The 13,402-nt window shown below is 55.8% G+C and overlaps 1 protein-coding gene across 10 annotated transcripts in view; it reads right to left on the bottom strand.

The window, feature by feature from the left end:
- Positions 1 to 13,402, bottom strand: part of Otof (otoferlin) — a 90,646-nt gene that overhangs the window by 41,496 nt on the left and 35,748 nt on the right. For all 10 annotated transcript variants that reach the window (XM_087216573.1, XM_087216575.1, XM_087216576.1 and 7 more), the window contains exons 3-5: positions 12,130 to 12,218; positions 5,748 to 5,847; positions 3,522 to 3,703 (exon numbers count right to left, since the gene is read on the bottom strand). In XM_087216573.1, coding sequence (XP_087072699.1) covers positions 3,522 to 3,703; positions 5,748 to 5,847; positions 12,130 to 12,218 — 371 coding nt within the window. The remainder of the gene's footprint in view (positions 1 to 3,521; positions 3,704 to 5,747; positions 5,848 to 12,129; positions 12,219 to 13,402) is intronic.

Here is a 13,402-nt window from a genome sequence, read left to right as displayed (position 1 = left end):
TTGTCCCACAGACTCTCACCCCGCAGCCTCTGCTACCTAATAAGCCTGGATTTGCTGGACCTAGGTCGTCATGCCCTGGGCTCTGCCTCTGGAGAAGGAGGAAGGGCCCAGGGAACCAGCCAATCTCCAACCCAGGCTAAGATCTAGAGATTCTAGAAAGTGGATTTCCAATTCCCAGGGTGGGGTCCTCTTCTACCTCCTCCCAGGGTCTGTCCACTCCAAGGGGTGGGAAGCACTCAGGCTCCGGGGGCTCCCAGACAGACAGGGGCTGAGCCTGCTTTGAGAGGGTGAGGGAGTCAGAGTGCTGCTAAGCAGGGCATTCAGCCTCCAGGAAGGAAGGTGGGGTGGGCAGTAAGTGAGCTGCCACTCCAGGGCTCAGAGCCAGGGAAGAACCGTCCCCCCATCTCTCTTTAGGTGGGCTTCTGGCAGCTGTTCTGGAATATTCTCTCAATGCCTCCCCAATGCCGTGGCAGTGAAGATGAAGAAAAGGAAGAAAAGTGAGCAAATAAGCATTAGCAAGCCTTTTCCTCTCTCACCCCTCATCCCAGGATAGTCTTTGCCCAGGTAGACTTTACTCCATACCCTGACAGCTCAGGCCCCAAAGGCCTTGTGACAGCACAGTCGAAGCCCAGCTTTGGACAGCTAATCTTTGTGTTAGGCAAGCAGGCCCATTTCCAATTCAAAGGGGTCAGTATTGGCCTGGTTTCTGGCTGCCGTAATTCAGAGACCACTGAGCAGGGAGCAGCTCCCTGCAGAGGAGGGAGGGTCGTCTCAGCAGCCTGAGCTCCAGGGAGCCATTAGGGGGCTGAGCCTCAGTGGGAGATTCACTGTTCCTACCCTGCCATAAATCTAAGCAGAGCTGCTTTTCCCTGAATTGTCAATCCAGTTTCTGGGGGAAGGCTTTAATTTTGTTTGGTTTTTTTTTTGAAAGAACTCTAAGACCCTGGAAAATCTGAAAATCCCAGCCACAAAGGATTCCAAGGAAAAGTACATCATCTGGGAGTGGGAGAGGGTGGGGCAGGGAGGTGGAATCGGTGCCCTGAATGGTGAACTGTGATGCCTTCTCAGTGTTTGGTCTGACATAGAGAGGTGCCAGACTCACCCAGCTGGGAGCTTCAGTCCTTCCCTCTCCTCACACTCAGGCCCCACACAGGCCCACGGTCTCTGAGTGTGGAAGCTGAGAAGGGAAAAGCCATCCCTGTCTATGAAGAACGATTACTCTCGTGATTTCACCAGAGCCACGGTTGCTGCTGCTACATCAGCAGCAAATGCAAAGAACTGCAAATGCCCAGTGCTTGGAACTATAATAGGCCGGGCCGTGGCTAATCCGCCAGCCCCATGAGCTGGATGTCCTCCTTTTTTGCAAATGACATTTCAGATGCTCAGGCTGCCCTTGAACACTCAGCCAGCCAGCAAGGAATGCCACAGGGCAGGAGGAGCAACGTGGCAGCCTGTTGGGACCTCTAGGGGTTCCAGGGGCCGAGTCCTTCATAGCACCAGGGCTCACTTGGGTACTCAGCCCTAGGCTGGTGTTGAGGGCTCCAATCTCAGCAGAGCAACTGGTCTGGAGAGGGGTCTCCTGAGCCTCATTGTACCCCAGATTCTGGCGTGGCTTGCTGACCTGCCTCCTGAGCTGCCTGGGGAGCCACAGTAGCTCTGGAGCCCAGCCTGGCAGAGGGAGGAGGGGAAGTGTGGCAGCCCACCCTGACCAAAGTCAGAGCAGGCTGTAATACGCAGCAGGCATTTCCTCCCATAGTGGGCTGTAATGTACTCAGAGCTGGCCCGAAGCCTACGTGACTCACAGGAGTCTGAAGCAGGAGGAAAGGAAGGCTGGCTGAGCACCTCCCACATGCCCAGCACCATGTACCACCTGGACTCATCCTGACATTCCTGTGAGCCCATTTATGGGTGGGAAGGTGAAGCTGAGCATTGCCTGAGCCATGGTGACCTCACAGAAAGTGGTCACTTGGTCATCGCGAGCTCCCAGGAGAGCTGTTTCCCATGGCTGCCGCCTGCAGGGTCCCTCAGGAGGTCATCACTGAGGGTAGCCAGAAAATTACCGAGCTGGTGAGAGGCAGTCAGGATGGGACCTGCTGGAGCTTAGAACTCCTAATTCACACCTGTGCACCTTCCTTACAACCAATGGCCTTCTCGAAGCTTCCAGCTGTGTCCTTGGAAAGCCCTTGTTTAGAGTCTCTTCCCTAAGTGGAGCCAGTGGATGGAGACCAGGCACTGCACCAGCATCCCTCGTGTCCCATCTACGCTCTGCTCCTCCCCGAGCAATTTTAATCTGATTCTGACCCTTCGTATGGCCCGGTGACAAGGAACCTGCCGTCTCCAGACTTTGTACGAGGAGCACCTGGCAGCCTGTTTGCAATCTGCTTCTCCATGATCCTCTTGGCTCTCCCGACAACAGGAAGAGGGACTCAATGGCTACGGTCCCCGTTTAATAGGTGAGGGAACAGGGTCAGAGAGGTTATGTGACTTGCCCAGGGTCACATGGTAGTGAGAGGCAGAACTGCCAGTCAGGCCTGGGCCTCTGCTAAAGGCCTGAGGAGGACCATGCCTAGCCTGAAGTGAACAGTCCCAGGGCTTCTTAAGCCCGTGTGGGTGGTGTTGGAGGTAGGGTGAGTAATGGTTCAAGCGAAAAGAGGAAAAACAGATTTGTTCAGTAAAGGTGTATCAGTTCTGTTACACTAATTGAGACCCTGTTGTTTTCAGCTGAGGGGCTGAGTGAACCTTACTTGGGAAGGTAAAGGTGGAAGGAGATTGGAAGATTAGAAAGGGATGCTTCCAGTGGCAGCAAGGACCCCCACTTTGAAAACACTGCCTGGGCCTTTGGACTTGCCAGTCACCCCCAGTAACCCAGGAACCTATGGACAACACTTCACTAGTCCCGACCAGATTCTGTTGCTCTGGGATCTCTGGGAAATGCAACTCCAGTTCCATTTTTGGAACAATGGTGCATGTGGAAGGAGCAGATGACATCCCTGTCAACTGTGCATGGCAAGGTATTTGCAGGGCATGAATCCTGGCCACTGCAACGCCTAGATCCATTCTTTTCAACAGAGAGGCTGTGTCCCAACTGGAGCCATTGGCTTCACTCTGGAAAGAAGAGGCCTCTCTCCCGGGTCTCTCCACAGGGGGAGGCCAGGCTGCCTGGGCTTGGTTGGTACTGCTGGGTCTTGGACCAGAGTGGCCAGGGTATCCTACCTTCCCCCCTCTTATTCCTTGAGGAGGGCAGGAGGGCCAGCTTCTTCCCTGAATGTTAGCGCTCAACTCCCAGACCTTTGCTTCCCTCAGGGTTGGGGTATGCCTGGTGCCTCAGCTGGATCTAAGCTGTCACCCCCACCCCGCCTCCCCAGTGGGCCTTGGAGGGAGCAGGTAAGAGATGTTGCTGAAACACCTTCCCACCTCCTGGATGTCTTTGCACAATCTCAGCCTTGCACTCTGAGCCCAGCCCGGGTGACCAGGCCCTAGGCCTTCTCCCCACATCTTGGGGGCAGCGGGCAGCCTGTTACCTCCGGAAGCTCTTCTCTCCCGGTGGCCGGGAGCTGGGGCGGGAGCTGGGGAGCAGCCCATCTGTCTCCTGAGTGTCCTTCTCTTCCTCCTGAAGAGACTCATCCCTCAGGAAGTCCTCGTCATCCCAGGAGCCCCTTGTGCCATCTGCAGCCTGATACCGGACCTCCACATTCAGGCTGGTCTGGAGGAAGAGGGGACGGTGAGTGGCTGGTGTTGGTGAAGGCTTTGACCCCAAGCTCACCAGAGGAAGTCTAGGTGAGAATTCCTCCCCCTAGGCCATTTTGCAGATGAGGAAACCAGGGCATAGGAAGACTGACACGCACAGACTCTGGCAGCTCAGTGGGACCTGGCACCAGGCCCCATGGCACTTGGCTCTGCTCCTCCCTGGTGTGCAAGGTCAGGGCCTGCCTGGACAGCTGAGCCTGGGGCTGGCAGTGGGCTTTCTGAGTCCTCTGTGTACGTAACTGAGACTATCATTCAGCGTCCTCAAAGGTCAGGTCATCTTGTCCTCAAACCAGGGTTGCCCGGAGGTTGGTGGGGCGGGTTGGCATGGCACATGTGACAAAAAGGGAAGGACCTGGGGCCTGGACACAATACAAAGGTGTGAAGTCACACTTCTTCCTACTCCTCCAACGCCCACCTTCCCGCCCCGGAGAGGAAGGGAACTTGGGCTTTTCCTCCAGAGCAAGTGGAGCAGCAAACCCGGGCCCAGGCTCAGCAACTGACAGTCCTGACTGGGCTCCTGCTGTGTCCTTGGGCCACTCATCTCCTTTCAGCTTCAGTCTGACCCGGGCACAGGGAGGGTTCCTTCCGGCCCTTCCCCAACCAACATGGGTGAAGGAAGGCCTTCCAGGGTCCAATGTCCTTCACATAGGTCCGGGGGTGACTTGCCCATGAGCCTAGGTAGTCAGCTTTCCTCCAGTGCTTGAACCCCACAATGTGCAGGTCTGGATTTCCCCAAAGAAGGGAAAAGCACAACTTTCTGAGCCTTCCTTATGCTGGACATCATGCTAAGATGCTTTCACGCAAACTCATTCATCTCCTCGACATAGCAACCCACCCTGCCCAACACACCAGGCTTTTCATGAGCACTGGTGTCTGCACCCCCTCTCTGCTGTGCTGGCTGAGACCCCACTTCCTGACTTCGAGAAGCCCTTTTGCCAACCCTTGGCCCGTGGGAGAGAACGGCCTGGCCTGGCTGAGATCAGAAGGCCCAAATGCTCTCCTTGTTCTCACAGGAAGCGTCTTGAGATGCCAAGACTCGGGGGGAAATTCAGTCTGATGCTGAGCACTCCTCTGAGAAGACCCCACACACTGTGGCCCTGAAACTGCACTTTCTGCCCGGAAGTACACAGGACCTTGGTGGGGGGACCACGGTACAGCCCCACTTTACACATGGATAAACCAACGTCAGGAAGCGATAGCTAAGAGTACTATTTTATATATTTATTGAGCACTCACTGCGTGCTTAACCATTGCAAGCACCTTCTGTAGACTCACTTAATTCTCAGAACAGTCCCCGAGATGCGTGCCATAGTTTTGCTCCCTTTTCAAATGATACATAGCTTGTGGAGTCACAGTGTTAGAGGGTGGCCTAGTCAAGATTTCTTCTCGAGGCTCCCTCACCACTGTGCTTACTGCCCCTGTGCAGCTGGGAAGGAGTTCGAGGGGACAGAGGAGCAGAGCGGGGCCTGGGGGCTGCGCATCCAGGCAAAACCGCCTTCCTTTGTTAGGGATCCTCTCTGTGTCCCCAGCGCCCATGCTGGGGCGGGGGTGGGGGGCAAACGGAGCAGGAATGAGGTCCCTGTCTCCCCAGGACATCTGATCTTATGAGCCAAGTCAGGTGTGCAGAGTGGAGGCCATGCTGGAAGGGCCAGCAGGGCTCTGCCTGGCCTTGGGATGATGATTAAAGCTCCTTAGTGGTTTCCGACTGGGTGCCAAGGGAAGCCCCGGTGATGGAGAAGGGATGGCCTCCCACCCTGTGTCTTCCCCAGCACTGTCACTGCAGCAAGGGGCTGGGGTGTCTACTTTGGGACAGCAGACCCTGTCATGACACACGGACCCTGGCCTGGGCCGTCAGACGAAGTTTCCTCCTCCCGCCTTGCTTTGGCGGCGGTTCACCGGGAACACTCCCCAGACCACTCTGTGTGGCAGGGACATGGAGTGAGGCCAGCACCCAGTGACCCCAGGGTGGGAAACTCCAAGGGCTCTCTGGGCACCCTCACCTTGATGACAGCATTGTTGTCGTCAATCAGCGTGTCGGTCACCTCCACGTGGTTCTCCTCGACCACCTTCTGCAGCACCATGCGGAAGGTCCCGATTAACCTGCAAATGGCAGGGGGCGGGGGGACGCGTGGCGGTTTCAGAAGAGGCCAGAGTGTGGAGCGAGTCCACCATGCCAAGGGCCACGACTGGCTGGGGAACAGACTAGTGGACTTACACAGGCCGTAGGCTGGGGCTGGACACGGTGGCCCATGAGCTAGGCCTAGAGAGGAGGAGCTGGCCAGGACAGCATGTCCATGAGGCATACAACCTTCTACAGTGTGTGTAAGGTTGTAGGTGTGAGGTCTGTTTCCCCAGAAGAGCTCTGAGGGGCAGTAGCACTGTGGGGTGACGTCCAGGCATATGGAAGGAGACTCCAGTGGAACCCCGGCAGAGCAGCTTCTTGTCCTGTAGGGGCTGCTAGGAAAGGACAGGTTCCTGGGTACCTAAGCCGCTCCTCCCTTCCAACCTCCCTAACCATTACGGAGGCCTCCACTTTCTCGCACATCGCTTGGTCTTTCATTCCACATCTGCAACTTGTGAGCTCCTCGAAGGCAAAGACCCCTGTGACTACAGAATCCCCTATTCCTGCTGTGCAGTGAGGGCTGGCAGGACACCGTTGGGCCAGGAGCACAGTGTCCCTGGCAGAAAAATGGAGTTTGAGACCCATCTGTGACACTTAGTAGCAAGGTACCTTCCCCCTGAGCAATGTACCTAAGCAATCTCTGATTTTCTCCTAGGCCGAGCTCATAACCCCTGCTCCGCTGAGATGTTCTGTCCAGGTCCCTGGCAGACCCTTAGCACACGCCCAAGCCCTAGAGGCTCTGTCACCGCATGCCTGGTGTCTCTGTGCTGCGCTCCTCCCTCTGGAAGACTGGGGTTTTGTGTCCAGCCGCTGACACTGCAGTGCATTAGCAACCTCCTTATCTGACGGCTGAACTAACGAGCATGTGAGTGCCCAACGAATGCTGCCTTGAGCCCCATTGCTCCCTGTGTCCAGAGGCTGTTGTTCTGGGAGAAAGCAGGGTAAGGGGGTGATGAATTCACCTGGGACTTCCACTTGGGTGGATTAAAGCACTCACACCCCAAGGCTTCCTGGCACACACAGCGAGTCTGAGCTGCAGGGGTCCTGAGGAAGGGGTCCATGCTGCTGCTGGGGAAGAGGGGTGGGGCAAAAAGGGGAGGAGACTCAGCTCCTTACCAGCCCATCTGAGTGTGGGGGGCACCAGCTGAGAGCTGACTCAGGCTGGCTGTGTATACACCATGCTGAGGGCTGTGTACCATGCAGAGGGAGCCTCTGTCCAGACAGGAAAGGGATCTTGGGAATGGGGGAGACAGGAGAAGGGGAGGAGACCTCTGGGCTCTGGAGGGTCAAGATGCTATGTGTATAGGTACCACTACCCCAGTGACGAATATATTCATTTGGATTGCAAACATGTACTAACACAAAGATTTTTAAAATAAAAGAAAATATAGAAAACAACTAAAAAGAAATCCTGCTGTTAATGTGAAGAGGAAGCGGGGGAACGGACGCACTGGATAAATCTGAAATGCTTCCCACCGAGCTCAGGGCTCTGTGCGTTGCCTCCCCATGTTTCCAAGGGTGGACTCCTCCCTCTAAAGCCTAACCGGACCCCTGGGCTCTCCTCAGACCAGCCCTGTGGAAACCCCCCTCCCCGTCCCAAGCTGGTCTTTCTGCTGGGGAAATGTGGCAGGGCGTAGAGCAGCTCCGTCTCAACTTTGTCTTTATGGAGCTGGAGGTGTGTTGGGCTTGGTTAGAGCTCTTAGTGTCTGCATCCCACAGGCCCTGGGGCAGCAGAGGATGGCACGAAAGGATGCATGGCCTGATCCAGGGGAGGGCTTGTCACCTTCTCCCCACCTCATGGATGTGCAGGCCAATGCTTAACACCCGATCTGTAGTTTTTGCTGATTTCCATGGTGTGACCGCTCCCTCCAGGGCCAAGGTCATGCTCAGGTGGAGTTCCTGAGCTCAGTGGTGCAGACGATGCTGCTTGGGGTGAGTTTGAGGATCTTTATCCTTCCTTAGCCCATTGCCAACTGGCACTTCAGGCCCCTGTCATTCCACTCCACCTGCTGAGCACCGGAACCCAGGTTCCCATCCCTATCCTTAGATGCCCAAGAACAGTAAGGGAAGGTCCCCAGGATCAGCAGAGGTGAGGCAGTGCGGCAAGACACCCCCAGGGGGCAGGAGGGAGCTACTCCCCCGCAGGTACTCATGGAAGCCTCTGGGCCCTTCCTGCTTCCCTTGCCTGAGTCTCAGCCCTTAGGCTCGGAGGGACCTGCAAGGTCAGCATGTCCAGCATCAGCCTTTGAAACGGCCTCCCGGCCAAGTCTCCGGGGCTCTGCTGGACACACCGTGATGGGAACAGGTACTTTGCTACCCCATGAGCTCCTGCTGCCGGTCCAGCCTCACTGCTTTCATCACACAGTGGGCGGGGGTGGCCTCCTGGCAAATCTTCTGCTCCTCACACCCTGGTCCAAGCCTTGTGCACACGAGTACTGCATGGCCATCGCGGAAGGAAGGCAGTGTAGACAGTAGAAAGAGACGGGCTCTGGAGTCAGATGTGAATGCACCCAGGCAGCTGTGCTTATGGTTGTTGCTTCCACCTCTCTGAGCTTTTTTTCTTTTCCTAAAGGGGGCGCTGCCACCTTCTTCTCCAGGTGTGGGGCGAAGCCTGAGGGAAAGCTCTCTCCTGCTGTGAGCTCTTGGCTCCCCAGAGTTGCAGAGCGCTCGCTGTAGGTCTGGAGGCGTGGACAGATCCTGGCTGCCTCCCACCTCCCAGATCAGCACCACCTCACAGAGCTAGGGCTGTCCTCGGCCTGGAGGGCAGGCTGGTACCCTAGGAGTCACCTTCAAAGGATTCAACTTAGCACACCTCCAAGAGGTGGTCTGGGGCTTCTAATTCCTAATGTCCCTCACCCTTCACCCTCAAGTAAAACTAGTAAATAATATTCTTTGAAATGGGACCATTGATATTATCTCAGCCTTACTTGAAGTGTAAAGAAAACCACTTTTACAAAACTTTGCTCTTTTCCCGAGGACTGTTAGGTATCATGTAAGCAAAGCCAGGGTACTTGCTATGAAAACAGCTTCCAAACAAAGGCTCTTGTGCTGCTTCCAGCCAGCAGGCTCCCCCAGCCCCTCCACTGGGCAGGAGCCGAGCAACGAGGAGAGGGGAGGCTCCTGACTCTGGTCTTTGTGGTCACCCACAGTGACTCTGCCAGCCCCTGCCGCCCTTTGTGTACCCTGGCTACAGACACAGCAGGTCTCGCTGCAGTGGGGTCAGCATGGAGGAGCTGCCCAGGAGCGGGGGCGTGGTACCCGGATGTGGAAGAAGGGTGGGCTCAGATGGCTTATTTCCCTGGAAGTGAGGCGATTCTTTTGGTGTCAGGAAACACTGGCCTGGGTGTTAGGAGGTCTGGGATGAAGACCTGACTCAGGGCCTGACCTGAACCTGGACAAGGGCCTTCCTGGGCCTCAGTTTCCCCCAGGCTGTTAGGTGAAAGCGGTGAGGGCTAACTAACCCTCTGTCCTTTGACGATGTCTGTTGTGTGGCTCATTCAGGTCACCCACCGTAAAGCAGACACTCCTTACTGGGGGCCCCTGTAGAGGGGCCGGGCAGCCTGGCAGTTAGGACTCTCAGGTAGTTACCCCTGGGGAGGAGGCCTGGGTGCAGATGGGCCCACAGACTGACCACAATAGAGCGGCAACTGGGCACCAGAATCCTGTCAATAATTCATTGCATTCCCCTGGGAGCTGGTGTCAGGTGCCCTGAGCTCGGCCAGGCCTCCACTGCCCTCCTGGCTCCTGAATTATTTAGAGCCCTGGCATCCTCAGAGCCAGGGCCAGCCCTTTGCCCCTTAAGGTCCGAGACAGGCAGAGAAAGTTGCACAAGATCCTCCAAGCCCTACATCTCATCCTCACAGGAAGCCTGAGTTTCCTTGAAGGAGGCCCTGGTTCCAGGTGGGGCTGAACAGACAGGGCTTCCTGGTCCTGGCCTGTGACGTTCCCTCCTCCCCATCATGTCTGTGTCTCCCAGCAGCTCCGAGGATCCATGGGTGGGTGCCGGGTTGACCTTTTCTTGGGTTCTGGGGAAGAGAACCCCGATTCCAAGGTGGAGACAACTGAGCCCCCCAGGTGGCACCTGTCAGAATGGGGCTGTGTTGGGGCAGGCACGTCCGGATGAGTGTCCTGGACCTTCTCTAGGTTTCCGAGGACCCTCTCTCACCAGGCCTGGGCCCTCCTTGTGAGGTTTCCTGCCTTCTCTTGAGTGGGAGCAGGAAGGCCGGGGAGGGCATAGCAGGTAGAGTTAGGATAGGAACCACACTGCCCCTCTTGCTCCCTGCTTCCTGGCATTTAAGAATACTGAATTGGAGCCTTAACTTGCAGCATAGTCACTGTGCAATAGTGACCCTCCCAAGTACTTCTGATCAGGCTATAGCAGGAGTTTCGATGTGTTCAAGGCTTTTTGGCATCTGGGGTGGTTCTAGCAGCTTCCACGGTTAATGGTTTAATAATCCCTTGCAGACCCTCCATCTTCTCTGTCACTGCTGAATACTCTGGTTGCTGGGAGTCAGAGGTGTTTAGGAGGAGGAAGTGGAAGACGAGCATCCTAGCTCCAGCTCATCCGTATCTATGCATGTGACCTTTGTGGACCTTCTGAGACTCAGTTTCCCCTCCTGCGCAGTGAGGAGTGTACTGGCTGAGCTCCAAGGCTCATGGGTGCTCTGACATCTAGGGACCAGCCTTGCTGGGGTTCTTGGGCACCCTTCCTGGCTACTAGCCCTGCCTCCTTCTCCATATCCCATGGGCCCTTCTCCTGTTTCTGTTTCTCCATCTTCCTAGCTCACCCAGGGAAGGCCGTGCTTCATTTTGGGCACCCCCGGCGGGGAGCGTCTCACCAGCCCTTCCTGTGAGTGCCAGAGGGAGCTGCCTGAATGACAGGGACCCTGCGAGGCAAAGGAAAGTCCCTTGTACCCTTACCGTCTTCCCTGTGCCCTGCCAGCGGGCCTGAAGTGCCCACACCCCAAGCTCATAGAGATTTGAGGGCTCTCAAGAAATCCCATGGAATCAAACACTCCTTGCAGCCCTTCCTGACTCAGAAATCCCCTCTACCCTGGCTCACCCCACCCAGTGGCAGGGGGCTCACAACCTCCTGGGACATTGCCCAGGACAGAGAGCTCTATTTTCCAGCAAAGCACCCTGGGCCTCAAGGCACATGCTTCCCTTTCCTCTTCTCGGGGCAGAAAACCTTCTTGGGGACAGGGACTGGACCTTAATCCCTCACTGTAGCACTTCTGTGATGAGCACAGTGTCTCTCTGGTAGAGAATATTTGCTCAGCAGATGTCTGATGAGTGTCTGGAAGAGTGGATGGATGGATGGATGGATGTGTAGATGGATGTGAATAGATGAATGGATGGAGGGTGAATGGATGGGCAAATGAATGAATGAGTGAACGAATGAATAAGCTAATACCTCCACGCCCCTTCAGACACACTGTAGTTCAGCCTTGACCCGCTCCAGCTTTCCTAAGAGCAAGTCAAGACGAGACTTTACGTTTCTTAAATTAACTACTATCCTAGATTGTTCAAATCCTTCTGCATCCTGCTTGTCACTGAGAGAGAAGGATGGAAACTACTTTGAATGTCTTGTAGTGATAACACTGATGTGGTGTGTACATTTCATTCACAGACCAAAAGGCATGAAGGCAGGCAGCTCTCACTCCAGCTTGACACCCTGAAAGCACTCAGTAAACGTTTGTTGAGTGAATAATGAATCTGTCTGATCAAATTCTCACAGCTGCCTTTAGAGGCAAATGCTTATCTCTTTCTCATATGAGGATATTGAACTCAGAGAGGTCACATAATCCTCCCAGGGTCACAGAGGAGATGAGCCACCTGGGGACCTGAGATCAGGCTTGCCTCTGAAACCAGCGCACCAAACTGCCTCAGCGTCTGTGAGACAAGTGGTCCCCCAAGGAGGGGTGGAGGGTGCAATCCACCATTCCACTCTTAGCTGCCTGGATGGGTTGCTGTCCCCCAGCATGGTTTGGGGGGAGCTTAAAGAAAGAGACAGGAAGCTTCGATGGTCTGGGGACAGAGGGGTGGACAGGAGGATGGAGTGCCCTTGTCTAATGACAGTGGGGAGGGCCAGGGTGCTGTGAGCACACCAGGAAGGAGGAGGATGGGAGCAAAGACCAGCCCAAGATGGCTTTGGTTTGGGAAGTCCATCCAGGGGAGACTAGGTGGCATGCCCCTGTTTTAAGGCCCCAAAAGAGGTAGCCCAAGGAGTAGGGCAAGTCCCCAGCCCACTCCACACTTACTTGTTGCTGAAGACTTTGCTATAGTTGAAAATCTGAATCTCCAGCATCTCATTTCTGTCAATGTTGCTGGCCACTGGCCACCGGAATGTCTAGGGAAAGAGGCACAGATGTGGTCTTGGGTGACAACAGCAGTTGGGGGCACAGGGAGCAGAAGGAGCCTTCAACAACTAGAGTGACCCCTCATACGGGCCCAGGGCTCCCAGGGACAAAGGATTCACACCTGGACTTCCCATTCTGATGGCCACCTTGTACAGTGAGTGCTGTTGTCCTTTCTCTCTCACTGATGGCACCCAGGCCATATGGCAAGGGGGAGAACCTAGACCTAACTTAGACCTAGACTCCCAAATGCCGTGCTCCTCTGTAGACCCGAGAGTCGGGGAGGCTTGTGAGTGGGCGGCGTGCGGCCCCAGGGCACCGGCAGGGACTGTGCATTATGAGTCGGGTTTTGGCGTGTGCTGATTGGAGCGGTGAACTTCCAGCTCTCTCGTCAGTCCTTCTGATCTCCAGGCCATATCATCCCTTCCTGTGGTGTGTAAATGTCGGAGACAGATTTCAGTTCTTTGGTGTTAATGAGGGTCAGGCCCACAGCTTGTCCCCGCTCACTGTTTCCAGAGTCACCCTCACCTTGGAGTCTTCCCTAAATAATACTGATGAATAGGAGCTCCAAGGAGATTTCCCCAATGCCTTAAACGTGGCCATGAGGACCCCAGCAGAGACAATGCGTGGTCCATTCTCTAAAGAATCGCCAGAGCCAGGCTCCTCCCGAGGGCTCCTTGAAGGTCCTACCAGCCCAGCCCTCAGTCAGGCTTCCTCCTTCCTGGAGCAACCAAGACAGGGGAAGGGAAAAGTAGAACCAGCTCACAGATTAGCTATCTTGTAAGGCAGCCAGCCACATGCAAGCTCCCAGAGGCACCGCCCGGCAGCACACTGCTGAGCTGTCCCTTGAGCCCCTCAAGAGCCTGTGGGGTGCGGCACGTAAGTGTCTTACACTCTGTGGGCCAAGTGGGGTGGAGCCTGAGGACACCCTGCCAAGGACTGCCAGCAGGAGGGGAGGGCTCAGCTCGGAGGAAGAGGCAGACCTGGGCTGGGAGGAGCCTGGTCTCCTACGCTGGCTCCACACCAGGCAAGCCACTGAGGTCCCAGCAGACCCACACACAGTGCCCATGCAGGAGAGGGCGTTAGCAGGTCTGCCGAGCTGAAGGCACTCAGAGCTCGTCAGAGAAGGAGGGGCGGTGTCCCAGACAGAAACCCCAAATGAGACCATACCCCCAAC

Source organism: Heterocephalus glaber, unplaced genomic scaffold (assembly GCF_053883595.1).
Source record: "Heterocephalus glaber isolate CG9 unplaced genomic scaffold, H.glaber_assembly_v1.0 deba00001457, whole genome shotgun sequence".
NCBI classification, from domain to species: domain Eukaryota; kingdom Metazoa; phylum Chordata; class Mammalia; order Rodentia; family Bathyergidae; genus Heterocephalus; species Heterocephalus glaber.
Note: the sequence above shows the minus strand (reverse complement) of the source record. Positions and strands in the feature narration are given on the sequence as shown.